This window comes from Phodopus roborovskii, unplaced genomic scaffold (assembly GCF_943737965.1).
Source record: "Phodopus roborovskii unplaced genomic scaffold, PHOROB, whole genome shotgun sequence".
NCBI lineage: Eukaryota > Metazoa > Chordata > Mammalia > Rodentia > Cricetidae > Phodopus > Phodopus roborovskii.
In genome coordinates this window covers 2,140,972-2,158,621 of record NW_026126516.1, presented here as the reverse complement: position 1 = coordinate 2,158,621, position 17,650 = coordinate 2,140,972, and the positions used below count along the sequence as shown (strand labels likewise).

Sequence of the window (17,650 nt, the reverse complement as noted above, 5' to 3'; positions counted from 1 at the left end):
GTCATCTATTTTTGTTTTTAATTGTCAGGATGTCCTCTTGATCCTCATTGTGTGGAATTTGTAATGAACAAAAATTGTAACTGGAAGAGACCTGGGTAGTGAGGCTTCTGAGCTGTGTTGGCTGAGCTGTGAGGGCTCAGGTGGAGGAAAGGCCCCCATCTTGAGTGTCTCCCACAAACACAACCATAGACCCTGCAGATGGAACCCTGCAGGCATGAATCCTGGCCAGAATAACTAATGGAGAGCAGACACCAAAGTTCATACTGAAATTACTTTTCTCTTTACATGTAGGCTTTATTGGAGTGTAAAATCTGCACCATGGGTTCCTTCTTTGCAATGAATGAATGTCCCTTAAAGAACCATACCCGACACAAGATGTCACCCTGATGTCAGGACTAAGTGTATAACGGGTATGGCCAGTGGCTCAGTTTCTGAGTTTGCGGAGAAATGTGAAGTTGGAGGTGGTGCAAGACCAGGATGAGGTCATCTGCCTGAGCCCTGGGCAGGTCTAGCTCACCCCTGGGCTCTATAGGCAAATATGGCTTCCTTCTCACACAAAGAGGGCAAAGAATCTGGCTATGGGTAGGAGTAAGCAGATGGGACAGGTGTGTAAGAAACATCGGGGTGAATAGAGGTGAGGGACTATGGGTATGACGCCTGGAGGGACCTTGTGGGAGACCCTTTCAAACAATAAATGGAATACTATTAGAAAAAGAACACATTTCAAAGGCATAAGTGTTCTGTTGGTTTCAGTGAGTACAAACCCCCAGGGCTTTAGCCCAACATTCCATGTGTGGGCACTCTAGCCTTTATTTGGCACAGGTCGTGACAATGCCTATTCTTACGCTCTGCCTTACAGTTAACTGTTCATACATCATTTCTTAAGTAGCAGGCAGAAAGATTCTCATAACAGTGTTGTAGAATTATTATTTTAAGGGGTGTTACTTTTGCTTATGCTCTGGAACATTTGTTTAATGATGCAAAGATGTGTTTGATTAAATAAAGTTCACCTGTGGTCAGGAGGCTGCCGTCAGCAAGTAGCTGACAAGAAGTTGTAGGGAGGAGCCAGGCGGAGGCGGCTTATAAGGAGGGCGAGAAAAAGCAGGAGAGCTTCTTGGGAGATGTGAGGAGGTGAGCTAGAATCCTGAGTTCTTTAGCGGGACAGAGATTTAGTAAGTTTCCTTAGTAGTTTTGAAAGAGTCATGCCAGAGAGAACAGAATTCCCTCAGGCTTCAGCTCCTGCAGCCTTCCAGCCTAGCCACCTCGCCATTGCCGTAGCTGAGGAGCTGCAGTTGCTGAGTAGGATAGCTGTAGCTTAAAAGCCAGCAACAGCTAAAAAGAAAAAAGAAAAAAGAAAAGAAAGAAAGAAAAACAACAGAGCAGACCACAAGGGCGGCCTGAAGAAGCCAGGATGAAGGGTAGTTAGAGCAATCAATGCCTCTGGACCTCTTGCCTGGACACAGGCTGGTCATTGGGTAGGGACTTTGCACACAACACACTTGTCACATGTGCCCTGTGGTGGCATCCACCAGCTTCTGGACTATCTCGTCATGAACACCATAGAAAGGCAGCCCATCTACTTCCATGCCAACCTTGCCGGAGACTCCGCTGCGGACTTGGTTCTGCACCAGGATGGCCAGCATTCTTTCTTCCTGGGAAGGAACAGAGGAGGTGAAGAGGTAAAACCACGTTGGGGGAGGAATACATAAATCTCTAAGTGGGCTTGACATCTCACCATCTCTCTGTGACGTTCTCACTCTGTTCCTTTCTGTCTCTCTATATTTCTTTCTCTTTCCATCTTTCTCCTTCTTCCCTTAATTCCTCCTCCTCCCCCTCTTTAAAACAGGGTGTCTGTAGCCCTGGCTAGCCTGGAACTCACTACACAGACCAGGCTGGCCTCGAACTCATAGAGATCCACCTGCCTCTGCCTTTCAAGTGCTGGGTTTAAAGGCGCATGGCACCACACCTAGGAATGTGCCTCTTTTTAAGATAATAAAATTTGGGGTAAAGGATTAACTCACTGGAAAGCTCCTTATGAAACCCAAATTGAGAGCTTCATGTGGTGGCTCATAGCTGTCATCCTAATGCTTGTAGGGCTGAGGCAGGAGGATTACAATGAGTTTGAAGCCAGCCTGGATTAAATACTGAACTCTAGCCCAGCCTGGTCTACAGAGTGAGACTTTGTCTCAAACAAAAGCCAAGGATTTAAACAGATCAACTGTTTTTGGGGGGCACTTACCATCATGTGACCGAATTTCAGGCCTTGGAGGCCTGCGTGGTCCTAACACTTACAGAGATGCAACCCTCCCACCAACCCAGTCCCCAGAAATGCCATGGACGAGCTCCCTCGGGCCTGACTGTGGAAGAAGGCTCTCCTGAGACCCCACTGTTAGCCTCCTGTGGGGCAGGCGTGAGTCCTAGTCTGCTTCCTATGGCTGTGATAAACACCAGGACTAGAAGGTGGAGGAAAAGGATTATTTCAGTTTACAGCTCTCAGGTCACAATCCCTCACTGAGAAGTCTCTGGACAGGAGCTCAAGGCAGGAACTGCATCAGAGGCCATGGAGGGTGCTGCTTACTGGCTTGCTCTCTATGGCTTGCTCAGCCTGCCTTCTTATATAATCCAGGACCACCTACTCAGGGTTGGGACCACCACAGTGGCCAGGCCTTCCCACATCATCATTAGTAAGGAAAATGCCCCCCATAGCTTTTCCTACAAGCCACTCTTAGGGAGGTATTTTCTCATTTGAGGTTTCCTCTTTCCAGTTGACCCTTGCTCGTGTCACACTGACCACCCTGGGGGTTGGGGGGAGGAGGGGAATCTAACAAGCACAACACTACACTATGCTGCTGCCGCCTCCATTTTCCATCCGGGACACGGGAACATTTGGCGGGAGCAGAGCCATAGAGAAAATGCAGCTGGGTCCCAAAAGGGCTTTGGGATTAGACACATCAGATGCGGGGCTTTCTTGGCAGTGTCTTAACCTGTGTCTCGGAAATCTCATCTGCCAGATGGGGTCACAGATGGCAGCATGGCCTTCAGAAGCTATTGTGAGGATTAAACGAGATACTGGAAGTAACGCACCCACCATGGCCCTTGGCACACTTTAGGAATGAGGCCGGTTGTCAACTGCATAGGGAAAACCCAGAGCTTGTTTTCCTTAACTCAGTTGTTGGTTAAAGGATTGGGACTGGCCTACCTCCTTTCCTCTCTCTCCAAAAATAAGGTCCCAAAGAACCACCTGTCCAAGACACTAACATGACTGTCCCTGTTGAACAGTTAGGTGAAGGCAAAGGGCAGGAGGGGCCGAATCAAACACCCTCTCCTTCCTCCACCGAGAACGAACCAAAGGGCTGCCGCCTTCCTGGTGGGGCATTTGCTCTCTCTCCATCAGTTCTCTGGAGCGCCCACTGTGACAGTCTCTGATCCAGTGGCTCAAGGGTGAGTTGACAGGTGCAAGCCCCCCCACCCCAAGGTTGTCCCAAGCTAGGTCACTGACCAGGGACTCACAGTATGTACTGTGGTAGAGTATTACTTTAAGATGTGTTGCATTTGTTTGTGCCGTGGAACATGTGTTTAGTGATGCAAAGATGTGTTGCGTTCTTTTGTTGCATTTGTTTAACTCTGTGAAGCTGTGTTACTCTGCCTGCCTAAAACACCTGACTGGTCTAATAAAGAGCTGAACGGTCAATAGCGAGGCGGGAGCAAGGACAGGCAGGGCTGGCAGGCAGAGAGAATAAACAGGGAAATCTGGGAGGAGAAGATGGAGGAGTGAGAGCAGAAGGGGCAGCCACCCAGCCAGACATGGGATAAGAAGGAAAGCACGATATACAGAAATGGAGAAAAGGTAAAGGCCCAGAGGCAAAAGGTAGGAGGGATCATTTAAACTAAGAAAAGCTGGCTAGAAACAAGCCAAGCTAAGAAAGAATAAGCTCCCATGTGCATTTTTGGGAGCTGGGTTTCTGCTCTCCCAAAAGAGTCAAAGAGTAAAAAACAGCAATAAAGATAGTCACAGCACAAAGCGGAAACCAAACTCAGTTCCCTGGGGTGCCCCTGGGAATGCTTTCTGGGGTTGTGGTTATAGACTGAAGCTTTGTAACCCTGCAAACTCATGCTCTCAATATCATGGCATTTGGTTAGCCTCTTGCCTCTGCATATATGTGAGTACACATGAAAGTGTATCACAGACATGTACACGCATGAATATGTACACACACACACACGCACGCACGCACGCACGCACGCACGCACTGGGGGAAGTGTTAGCAAATGTTGGCCTAGAAACTAGCTCTTTGCAGCAGCCTTTCTGTTCTGCCCATGTGTGAAGGCAGATGATCCCACGTGAAAGGGAGGTCCAAGTGCATTTCCACACAAGCCTTTGTCAAGAGTCCCTGGCCAGGGGCTTCCCAGTCCAGACAGGCATTTCCCACCCTTTGTCTGGGCTCCATTCCCCCACTTTCTTCCCCATTACTGTATCCTCTCTTTCTGGGGCCATACTTGTGGCACCATGGGGACATTTCCTCCCAGCACACTGCCTGCCCTCACTGTGGAGTCCTCAGGGTGAGCGTGAGGAGTCAACAGAAACTGGCTGTCACTCAGACTCTAAGAGCCACAGGGACCAATTGCCTGGTCCCTAAGCTGGGCCAATTGCCACTCCCACAGATTTCCAAGAAGGACTGCAGCATCTTCTAAGAGGCCAAGTGGAGGGGGCAGCTCCTCCCTGCTGGAGCACAGCGGGAAGCTGCTGTGGTACCCAGGCGAGAGTGGGAAGGAGGACTAAAGTGGGGGTCAGGCCTCCAGGATGGAGTCGAGGTGGATGGGGATAGAGGCCCTGGGTAATTTCTGGGCTTAGAGGCAGGTGGTGGCCTGCTAATAATCCTGGAGCATGGTGGGCTGATTATTTACAGGAAAGATGTTATTGTTAAGCAAGTTGGAAAAAACATTTTGAATGAGTTGGGAAGTTGGGCAGACCTGTAGTTCTAAGTACTCAGGAGGTTGAGCAAAGGATTGCTTGAGCCAGATTTCAGATCAAACAGAGAGGGGCAGAAGGGGGTAGGGAGGCAGAGGCGGACAGAGGGACAGAGAGAGACAGAGGGAGGCTCTGATCTGGGCGCCCATGTTACTCGGCGGTGTTCCTTAAGCTTCTTCCCTGGGGACCATGTCTGACTCCTCATTGTTTCCCAGAACAAGCCTGGGCCTGGCCCCCAGGAGGGGCTCAGCAAATGCCCTTCTGCATTTGCTTTAAAAACTTGCCTTTCCATTTCCTTCTTAAGAACGAGGCATTGTTAATACACTTCTGGAAGACCGGGCATCCATGCCAAGTGGAGAATTTTCCATCCCTGGAGGGTGAGTGTGAGCCTGTGGGGGTTGGCTGGGCGGGTTCATACTTTGTGCTTTTGTGAATCAGTAGTCATGTGGGCGGCAGCCCCCATGTTTTCCAGCTCAGAACCAGGAAGCATAAAGAACAGAAGGCCCTCTGGGTCCCTCAGGGAAGACAAGACCATTTCCCCCATGAAAATGTCACTTGACCTACCCTCTCCTCCATGCCCCAGCATTCGCAGGGGCTGAGAAACTTCTGGGCCACCTAAGGAAAGCCCACAGTCAGGATCAGAGGGACCCGAACTCACACTTCAGCTCTTGGTGCTACCCACCACCACCCAGAGCCCGCCAGCTCCCGCCTCCTCTGAGGAGGTAATAACAACCCAGAGAAACACTGAATTCAACAGGGGGAGGCCGGGGGGGGGGGAGAAAGAGACAGAGAGCCAAAGCACAGAAATGCACAAGGCAACATGGCAAAAAGAAGAGGCTATAAAAAAGGGGCCTCTAGATGTGGAGGTTTGTCAGATGTGGAGGCTTGACTGGCTGGGAGACATAGCAGTTGTCTGTTCTTTCTTAAATGGACACACATCCCTAGAAACGAGCCAATGACCGGTAGTTCTCTAGATCTGGACACCTTGGGAAGGGACCTGGAATTCTATTCATCTGGCCTGCCTCAGGCCTCCCCAATCTGGAGCCAGGAAGATTTAGCACTGTGAGATTAACAAGCAACCTCCAGTTTGCACTTCCTGCTCCAGCCACCATACCTGTACTGGCTGCCACACTCTCCCACTGTGATGGCCTCTTGGCCCTCTGGAACTGTAAATCAAAGAAAATCCCCTCTAAATTGCCCAGGTCGTGGTGTTTAATCCCAGCAACAGAAAGTAACTAGTACTAGCCAGGGCTCTGGTCCGTGGGTGTCAGATTTCCCATGGGGTTACCAAGCAAGAAGCTGATAGATACTTCATCTGTGACCTGTAGGTTTGGTCCACCAGCTGCTCCTCGGGGGAGGGCAGGTCCCATCCCTTCTAGAAGCACCCACAGTGGAGAGATTTGGGTTTAGAATTAGTGTTGGTAAGCAGGATGACTCCAGGGTAGTTACAGGGACTGAGGCCCAAGGGAGGAACAGCCCACCCAGCACTGAGTTCAGAGCTGGCTGTTTCCTATGCTCATCATCCCCAAGTTCACTTAAGTTAGACATTAAGGGTTGCTGCCCTATCTTTGTTCTGGCCTACAAGATGTGTCTAGAACGGCATGAAGTGTTCAGTGACCACACGGGGTTTCATTTACCGACCCTGAGGTGCTTAGGCAAGCCTACAGCAGGCTTGGAGTTCCTTGCTCAGAGGACAATTGTACAGGGACAATTTTGAAAGCTGCTCTGGGGTCTCTCCCATCACACCTGAGCTTACAATCCTCTGTCTAGGAGCATTCTTACACAGCCAGAGACACCTTTGTTCATGCCTTTCCCATATAAGTGCCCCCTCCCAATCTGGTGACGTCTCTCCAGTCTATACCCACAGGCCTCTTTGCCCACCTGACCTGCCCCCACACTTTACCGTGAATGCTTCACGTGTCCTCACTAAGTTGTCAGTTCTGTGAAGAGAACAGTAAGGACTAACCCCCCACCACCACCACAACCCGGGTAACTGCCTCCAAAGGTCGGGCATTCCCTTCATCTAGCAGCGCTGACTGTACCCACTTTACAGAGGTTCATCTCTGAGGGGGAAAGCAACTTGCCAACAGCCAAGCAGACAGGACAGGATCTCTCCAAATGTGTCTTACATAGGACCCAGGACCAGAAGTAGATCAAAGGATTGTCTGGTTTTGTCTCCCAGCCTGACCCAGCAGGGAGACAGTCCCTCAAAGGTAGCTCTGGCTCTGGCTTTGTGGGTGGCGTGGTGGCTGAGGTGGTCATATGGTTTGGAACACTCAGGTATACTTAATTCTCATCAAACAAAGTTGTGTCTGGACCAGTGGGCTGCTGCAATGTGTTACCTTAGCAACAGATGGCAGGGCCTGAGTCCAGCTCTGCTCCCCAGCTACCCTGGAAGGCCCGATTGCCCTCCTGAGGTAACGCTTGTGGATGTCACATGTGTTCAGAATGTATAGTGCACAGGCCAGGGCATAGCCTCCCCAGTTAGAAACACCTAGAATGCAAAAGGAAAAAAAAATCCATCATAGAACTGTAAAGACCCTGTGGTCCTCTGGCTGCCTCCAAGCAACAGAAACCATCTCAGGGCTGGCACAGACAGCAGGCACTGGAATCACCTGGGGACTTGTCAGAATTTCTGCGAGGTTGTTGGGGAGCAGGTGAGTTTAACAGGCCCCATAGGTAAGCTTTGAGTCAAGCTAAAGTTTGAGGGTTGTTGCTTGAAGCTATTCAGGTTACATACGACTGTCAGAGGAAAACCATCCCAGAATTCCCCACATTAAAGATCACTCCCAAAGGCTGATCACAACCCCTTAGGCTACAAGAAGCCTCTTCCCTGGGGCATATAGTGGACAGCCCATTCATCATGTGAGGTCTGTCAACCCTTTAGTGTTGACAACCATTTCTAAGTCCTCTCCAGATCTCCTATTCTGTCAGCCAGGCCCCAGGGCTCATTTCCTGGGCTAGAGATGGTTTCATCTACTCTTCTCTGACACCTGTTTGAGTTCTCCATCCTGTCAACACTGATGGAGGTCTGTTATGACTCCAGATGCTGCGCTGGCATTAAGGAAGAGGGGGGTGGTAGGAAAGCTCAGTGGATGAAAACTAGCTGCTGAATGACCTGAATTCAGTCCCTGTATGGTAGAAGAGAATTGACTCCTGCAAGTTATCCTGTGACACACACACACACACACCATACACACTCACACACACACTCACACACATAAACACACACATAAACACACTCACACACATACACACATAAGCACACACTCATAAACACACACTCACAACACTCACACACACTCACACATACTCACACATACAACACACACACATACTCACAAACTCACACTCACACATAAATACACATAAACACACAAACACACGCGTGCACACACACGTACATGCACACACACCATACATACTCACACACACGCACACACACCATACACACTCATACACACTCACACACACTCACACAATAAACACACTCACACACATAAACACACACAAACACACACACTCACACAAACAAACACATAAACACACACACACACATACTCACACACATAAACACACGCACACACACACACTCACACACATACACACATAAACACACACTCATAAACTTACTCATAAACACACACACTCACAAACACCTACACAAACTCACTCACACATACTCACACACAGAACATACTCACACACATAAACACACACACATAAACACACATAAACACACTCACACACATACACACATAAACACACACTCATAAACACATTCATACACACTCACAAACACTCACACACTCACACACTCACCCACACATACAACACACACACATACTCACAAACTCACACTCACATACACATAAATACACATAAACACACACACTCACACATAAACACACAAACACGCACGCGCATGCACACGCACACACACCATACATACTCACACACACACTCACACACGCACTCACTCATACACACAAACACATAAACACACACACAACACACACACAAACACACGCATAAACACACGCACAAACATACACACTCACACGCACATAAACACATGCACAAACACACACACACACAAACACGCACTCACACACACATACACACATAAACACACACACTCATAAACTCACTCATAAACACACACACTCACAAACACTTACACTCACTCAGACATACTCACACAACACACTCACACACATACTCACACACTCACACTCACACACACTCACACACATAAATACACACACATAAACACACACTCATAAACTCACTCATAAACACATACTCATACACTCACAAACACTCACACATACTCACTCACACATACTCTTACACACACAACACACTCACACACATACTCTCACACTCACACACATAAATACACACACATAAACACACACGTTCACACATAAACACACACACATAAACACACACACACAGAGTTCTTTTAAAGGAAGAGGATCATCATATTGGAGAGAGAGGTGTGAATTCAGGGGAAGACCATCAATCAAGGAGATGCCCCCAAAGGAGTATAGGAACAAAGAAGAGAAACCAGTAATTCCGATTGGTTCAGGAAAGATGCACAGAAAAGAGTCATTTGATGTGGATATTATGGTCTGGGTAGAATTCAGCTGGAGAAAGTGGAGCTATGGGCTGGGAGAAGCTAGGTAAACAAACAGAACCCCCAGTGAGCTCAAAGGGACACAGTCAAACATGGCCTACGAAGACTAGACAATTACTATGAAACTGTATGTCAATGATTCTAAGATACCTTTTTTGTTACATCCTAATCTCTGAAATTGGCAAGTGTCTATGGTCATAGCTGACAATTTTGTCATTGGCTGGTTCATTAGTGCTATACAAAATAGTGGTGACAAGTCATCAATGGTACACTCAAGGAAAAAGAATATCTTGCTTGGGTTGAATGTTTGCATCCGCGGTCCTGTTGTAAATGTCTTGTGTGACTCAGCTTCTGGAGTCCTTAAAACAAGTCTATGAGGCTTAGTATCATTATCGCCATGTGAGCGACTTAGACACACACACAGCGAGCAGGAAATGTCACAGCGAATAAGTAGATAAGCTATAACTCAAGCCATTCCCTCCAGAGCCTATATTCCTTTTCTTTTAGAAAGTAACTTTTTAAAATTGTGTTAAAATCTACATGACATGAACAGGGGGGAAGCAAACGGTTCCTTCACTGTTCTTATACCAGCAGTAGAGAGGGTATTGTGACCACAGAGGGCCTGGGTTTCTTTCTCTGTTTTGTAGTAGCAGATACCTAACCCAAGTGTGCTCCAATCCAATCCAGTCTGATGCTCTGGATCCTGACTGTCAGGCCCTATGGACTGTTTTGAGGTCTCCTAGACTGCATCTTCTTTGTTTGATGCCGGTGGCTAGCCCCAGGCAGCTCACCTTAGCCTCTGACTGATTGGCTATATACCAGGTTTCCTGAAAAGCTCTGTTAGATAGAATTAATTTGCTTCAATAGCCACAGGGGAAATCACACTGTTTTATTACAGAGGATGTTATGAAAGATCCGGATGAAGATCTATATGAGCAAGACACCCAGGAAGGGGCTTGGAACTCACTTTGGATACTCTGCTTGCCAGGAACAGCATGTCTACCTGGGAGGTCTCTGAACTCTGTCCTTTTTGACTTTGGCGAATGCCTTTGTTAACAGACAGGGTAGGAACCCAGCAAGGCCTGCTTCCCTGGGTTCTTCTTGGCCTCTCTGTACAACCTCCTTCATCCTGGGTAAGGAGCAGGATTCCTCTGGACTGAAGCTGGTCTTAAGACTTATCAGGCAAGGGCAGTTTGGAGAATTTCTTTGTAGCTGGCTAAAAATGGGAGTTGATTCTCATTTCAGGGAAGGGAAATTCTAGTTTCTATGGTCTGCCTTATGGAGGAAGTTATATGAACCTAGACCCATGGATGAAAACAAGCAAATTACTTGCCCATCCATTTGTCTGTCTGTCTGTCTGTCTGTCTATCTGCCCATCCATCCATCATCTACCACCTACCTACCTACCTATCATTTGTCTATCCAAAACTATCACACTAGAATTCACCACCTTAGCTATCTTTAAGAGTATAGTCAGTAGTATTAAATATATCTCTATCTTTTTCACCTATTACGTCTATCTAAAACATCATACCAGAAATTGCCATCTTAACCATATTTAAGTGTATACTTTAGTAATGTTAGGTATCTATCCATCTATTTAAAATATCAGAATTGGGCCAGGCATGGTGGCAGATGCCTTTAATCCCAGCACTTGGGAGGTGGAGGCAGGCTGATTTCTATGAGTTTGAGGACAGCCTGGTCTATGTGGTGTGTTTCAGTCAGTCAAGGCTACATAGTAAGACATTCTGAAAAAAGACAAAAGATATATAAGAATTGTGTTCACCAATGTGACCATCTTTAAAGGTACAGCTATCTAGCATTAAGTATCTCTTGATCTATTCATCCAAAATGTCTTGTGAGAATACAGTTGAGCAGCATTAAGTATATTCTCCTGGTATAATTCTAGAGCTCACCCTCGGCCTCTGTGCAAATGTAAAAAATGAAACATATTTGGGAAGCTGTAACAAAGGAAAAGGCAGAATTGAAAATCTTTGTTCACCGGCTTAAATGACGTAGAATGGTCATGAACAGAGGATGCCTCTGACCTGCAAGCTGAAACTGCTGACTGTGCTATGGTGAGATGACACAGCACATTTTTGCCTGTGTCTATCACCCGACACTACCTGCTTTTTAAGAATGCCTTTGGTCTTACTATGATGTCATATTTTCAATTAAGAAAATGTAAAACCCATGCTATATTTAAGCAGTGACCATGGCCATCATACCTGGATCATGGGGTACATGGTGGGGGGGGTGGGAGAGACCAGAGGGGACCATGAAAGGCAGCTAACTCAAGTTCACGTGCTGAAGGCCCCGTGTGAGATGAACATATTGTTAACTTTGATCTCCTGCTCCCTGGCAACCACTGATCTTTCACTGTATACATAATTTTACATTTTCCCGAACATCATATGGCTGGGTGCAGATCACATAGCCTTTCAAACTGGCTTGCTCCTTTAGTAATCTGCTTTTAAGGTTCCTTGTGTCCTTTGTGGTTTGCAGGTGGAGATCAGAGGATGTGTAGCACATACATAAATGAATGGAGGGAAAAGGGACAATTAGCATTCACCCCCTCCTACCTCCTGACTGCAGATAAAGTGTGGCCCATGGCCTCATGCTCCTGCCGGGCCTTCTGCACCATGATGGCCATTATCTCCTCACGCTGTGAGCCAAAATGAACCCTCCCCCACTTAAATTCCTTTTGTTAGGTATTGTGTCATAGCAGTGAAAAAAAAAGCAACTAATACGGTATCCATGAAATAACTTCCAGGAATGTTCACTTATTTTGAGTTCTATTTTTGATCAAGTTGGTAGAACTAACATCCTGACACTGTTGAGTCTTCGAATCCATGAATATGGAATATCTCTGTGACTAATTTAGTTACTTGCTACTCTCCATCAAAGTTTTATACTTTTCCTTGTGTAAATAGTAGTTACATGTCGCTAGCTTTATATTTAAGTAGTGCACTTTGGGAAGTGCTAAAATAAATGGCAACATGTGTTCATTTTCAAATTCCTCTTGCAAACTGTTGTCCTATTGGAAAGTGGTGTTGCATCCTGAAAGACTGCTGTAATTTATTCCTTCCAGGAGTTTTTGTTTATTCTTGTCGATTTTCCATATGGATGGACATGTCATCTACAAAGATAATTAGTTTCTTTCTTCTCAATCCACATGCTTTTTAGTTCTTCTTCTCTTTGTCTTATTGCACTAAGATTTCTAGGAGGATGCTGAAAATCTGGTGACAAAGGGCAGCCTTGCCATAGCACTCCCAGCTGGATTAAAAATATTTTTTCTGTATTTATTGCCTTATCATGTAATTCTTTAGTTTGTTAATATCTAAGATTATATGAATGAATTTTTGATTGTTGGATCATCCTTTTTATTTGAAATAAATCCTAGTTTGTTAGTGATATGTCTCTTTCATATATCGTTGGGGTCTGTTGTTAATATTTTGCTGAGTGCTTTTTGACATTTTAAAAAATTACATTTATTTGTGTATGTGTGCATGCATGGAGTATATATTTGTTTACTAGTGTATGTGTTCACATATGGATACCCGGGATCACACTCAGGCCATCAGACTTAGTGTCAAATGCTATAACTCATCAAGCTACCTCCACCAGCCCTGTTCTTATAGTCATGGTCATGAAAAATATTGGACTATAGTTTCCTTCCTTAAGGTAGAAGCTAAGATAAGTGAAGTCCGTTATGTCTTATTTTTTAATGTATGCATTCTTCGGTGGTTTGAATGAGATGTCCGCCATGGTCATGAGCACGTGACTACTTGGTCTCAGTTGGTGCGGTTTGAGGGAAGTATAGGAGGTGTGACCTTGTTGGAGGAAGCACATCACTGGGGGTGGGCTTCGAGAGTGAAGAGCCTAGCCTACTTAGAGTTTGCCCTCTCTGCTCTGTGCTTGTGGTTCGAGATGTGAGCTCTGGGTTTTCTGTTCCTGCTGCCAAGCTGCTTGCTGTCACTCTCCCTGTCAAACGAACTCGAACCCTCTGGAACCCTAAGCCAAAATAAACAGTTTCTTCTCTACACATTGCTTTGGTCACGGTGTTTTATCACAGCAATAGCAAAGTAACTAATACAGAAGCCAACTAAATCTGGTTGATTGACAGCATTGTTGGGTTAGCTGTGTCCTTGCAGATTTATGCCAGCCATATCTGTCCACTTTTGATTCAGGGATGGTAAAATAGCTAGAGGCGTTGAATCATCACCTGTTTTTTCCTCTGAAGTTCTTTTCCTCCCTGGTGTGTGTATATATAGTCACTCTGGTATTAGATACACAAAGGATTGTTATCTCTTCCTTGTGTATTATGAATGTGTTTTTTTATTCCTGGTCACTTCCTTTGTTCTGAAGTCTGCTTTCTGTTGGCTAGTGTGACATTTAGTTTCTTTTTCTCTTTCCTTTTACTCCATAGAACTAGAGCTGGGCAGCTCCTTTCCCTCCCTGTAAAGTGGCAGTGGGCTGAGCCCAGGTATTCCCCTCCTCCCAGGCAAGTATGGCTTTGCTCACGCTACAGCAGGCTGTGCTTTCTTTTAAGGCCAGGTCTTATTTAGAACAGAGAAAGATGTGGCATATTTTTGGAGAGTTCCTTTTTCCTAGGTCTATCACAAGCAGAAGAGATTTTCCCCTGATATTCACTATGGAGAATCCCCAAAATCAAGGTGATTCCCCCAGGGGTGCCCAGAAGTAAGTCCCCCATGATCCCTTGGCATTGTTTCATTTGTTTAGGGTTTTGGGGGTTTTTTTTTTTTGTTTTGTTTTTTTGTTTTTGTTTTTTTTTTGTTTTGTTTTGTTTTGTTTTGTTTTTGAGACAAGGTCTTCCTATGTAGCCTTGACTGGCTTAGAACCCTGGAACTCAATGTATAGACTGGTTTCAAATGCAGAGACCTGACTACCTCTGCCCAAGTGCTGGGATTAGAGGCGCACACCGGGCTCCCTGGGGTTGAACTCAGGTTTGTCTGGTGAGCCTCCAGCAACTCACCAGCAGGTTTCCTATCCTGGAGAGTGTTCGCTCCTTTCTAGGCCGATTCTGACCATAAATGGGGAGAGAGCCTTTTTTCAGGTGTTAATGTTTTCAGAAACTTCTGGGGAGGCTAAGGGAAAGCCAGTTTTTGAAGCACCGGGACATACAAGAAAGGCGAGTCCTGAGGTCCCACGAGGAAGGCAGAAACAGGAAGGACAGGAAGCCTGAGGCGGAAGTTGGTAAAAGGAGCTGTGAGAAACCCTTCTCCGTCACTGTCATAGGCTCTCACTGACCACTGGTAAAAACGGCCCTCCTGTCAGTCACTCTCTCTGTCTGTCACCTGCCCTCACACCTTCATCATTGTATCACCTGGTGCTGTCGCTCAACTCTGGACAGGAAGGCCTTCACCACACATCCTCTCTGTTGTTGCCCAGAACCCAGAACAATGCCCGGCACACTGGAAATGCTAACTGAATGGCTGAATTCCCACTCAAGGTCCTGCCCTTCCCCGGTGCCCCTTGGAGAGAAGGAAAAAAGCTTCTGCCCTGGTGTGATGGTTATCTTGATTGTCGATTTGAGTGGATTGACAGGTGCCTGGGAGAGTAGTAAAGCATAGGGGGTGTCTACAAGGGCGTTTCCAGAAAAGATTGACATGTTAGACAGCAAGTGAGTGAGGAAGACCCTACCTGAGTGTGAGCAGAATGGTCCAACAGGGACACAAACCCAGGTAGGACAAAAGCATAAGTAGCTTGCCAGGCAAACACGAGGTCCCTTGCTCCATTTCCTGGTCACTATGGCTCAGGCAGCCCTTTGACCATGACAGTCGGCCTGGCTACAGGCCCAGGAACAAAGCCAGCAGCTGTATTCTGAGCCCTTTGAGATCATGAACCCAAAAAATCCTGCCTCCTTTGAAATTGTTGCCTTCAGGTATTTGTCACGGTGATCAGAAATTCTAACACCCCTGGTCAGGCCTCCAGCCGGGCCACTTTCCCTGGGCAGCCAGGCTCTTCTTAGCAGGCACACAGGTACTCACCAGCAATGACAGCAAAGTCAGCTTCCACGTCACAGGCGATAACATCTCCATTTCTTATGTACCTCTTCACGGTCTCCTTGACCTTGCCCATCCCTAGCTCGTTTCCTCCATCACCCACTCCTGAGGAGAAGAGAGACGGAATAGAGGGTGGGGCAAAGTGAGGAGGGAAAGACAGCCCCTGAAGGTATTCCTGACAACCAGACTTGATTCTTCTTCAGGTCTTCTAGAAACCTCTATAGTTGGGAATGGATCTGATTTTGGAGCTCACTGGAGTGGGATCCTGTCTTCTATCAGGTCCTCACATCCAGCCACGGGTGGGGTGCCTTGTGTTCTGACATGTCACCAGGCATGCTAGAAGCAAGGGTACAGTGACATTGGGTAGCTCCCACACAGTGACTGGCCAACACCCCACTGGCAGAGGTAAACTGTGTTTTACTCTAGACCAATGGTTCTCAACCTTCCTAATGCTGTGACCCTTTACTTTGTTGCTACTTTACAACTGTGATTTTGCTACTGTTATGAATTGTAATGTAAATATCTGTTTTCTGATGGCCTTAGGCAACCCTTGTGAAAAGGTCATTTAACCCCAAAAGGGGTCGCAACCCACAGGTTTCTGCCTACGGAATGTGAGAAGCATGCGTGTGATTCATTTTAATCTAAACAGAAGTGGTAGCTGTGAAATAGCCTCACAGGAGTGAACATGACTGCAGATGAGATGTCAGGCGAGCTGGGAATGGTTTTATCTGCCAAGAGATTCAGTCACAACTGCTCTGGAGAGCTAGGTGTGAGAACTGCTCTAGCTCTGGAGTTGGGAACCATTCTGTACAACACAGTGAGGATGGTTTTAATGACTTTTTAAGCAGGGTTGTGTCCCAGGACCCAAAGGACGGAATACTGGACCTCCATGGACTACAGGAATAATGAATAATGGGTTGGTACTCCGGATGTGGGTCCCCAATCCGGCGCTGGGACTACGGGGATCCCAGGGCAGGCGATAGACATTGGGCAGATGGGGAAACAGACCTGTAGACTGAATCATACTGAAAGTTTTGTTGAGGAGGAGGTAAGAAAAAAGGTAAAGAGACATAGAGACAGAAAGGACAGAACAGAAGAAGAGAGAGACAGGGAAAGTCCTGTCTGCCCCAGGGGGACAGCAGGAAAGAGAGAGCAAAAAGAGAGCGTAAGTGGGCGGAGATCTTTCTTTTAAAAGGACCCTTTGCACCTGCCTGCAGACTAGTAGTCATGGAACCCTGTGCTGACCAGGGCACTGCCTGAGTGCATTCTGCCAGGTGACAGGGGCAGGCCAGTGTAATGCCTGAATCCTATCATACAGGACTAGGTATCACTGTATTTGAGTTTCTTCCACAAGGGCTTATAATGATACATAGAAGAATTCTACTAGAGCAGTGGTTCTCAACCTGTGGATCTCGACCCCTTTGGGGTCATATGACCTTTCACAGGAGTCGCATCTCAGTTGTCCTGCATATCAGATATTTACATTATGAGTCATAACAGTAGCAAATTACCGTTATGAGGTAGCAACAGAATAATTTTATGGGGGGGATCACCACGATATGAGGAACTATATGAAAGGGTCTCAGCATTAGAAGAGTTGAGAACCATTGTGCTAGAGGCTAGCATTCATCCTGAGTTGATGGAAAGAGGGAATTAAGCCACCTCAAGCATTGGAGACCAGACGGAGCCGAAAGACCAGTGAGTGACAGAACATCTCCCACTATAACACACCCTGAGGATTGCTTCTGTTTGTACCCTGACCATTTTCCTCAGAACAGTTTCTACATTAGTGGCAGCCTGATTGGATGACAAAAACAACCGCCTGGAAGAGAGGGCCAGGGCATGTGGTGGGGGAGGGGATGCTCTGGCAGTTTCCCAGGCTCTGCCTGCTAATTACTCCTTTGGACACTTCTTGTGCTGGCAAGGATGCCTCCCTGCAGGTGGTGGGTCCTTTACCTGCCCAGCCCACAGTGACAGGAAGTGAGAAACCAACCAAGCTGACCACATTGCGTG

The 17,650-nt window shown here is 46.8% G+C and overlaps 1 protein-coding gene across 2 annotated transcripts in view; it reads right to left on the bottom strand.

Annotated features, from left to right (window-relative positions):
* Nucleotides 1–288: 288 nt before the first annotated feature.
* The window catches only part of Dglucy (D-glutamate cyclase), a 79,926-nt gene continuing 62,564 nt past the window's right edge, over nucleotides 289–17,650 (bottom strand). For both annotated transcript variants that reach the window (XM_051196469.1, XM_051196468.1), the window contains exons 11-13: nucleotides 15,623–15,742; nucleotides 7,312–7,463; nucleotides 289–1,652 (exon numbers count right to left, since the gene is read on the bottom strand). In XM_051196469.1, coding sequence (XP_051052426.1) covers nucleotides 1,503–1,652; nucleotides 7,312–7,463; nucleotides 15,623–15,742 — 422 coding nt within the window. In that variant the 3' untranslated portion in view covers nucleotides 289–1,502. The remainder of the gene's footprint in view (nucleotides 1,653–7,311; nucleotides 7,464–15,622; nucleotides 15,743–17,650) is intronic.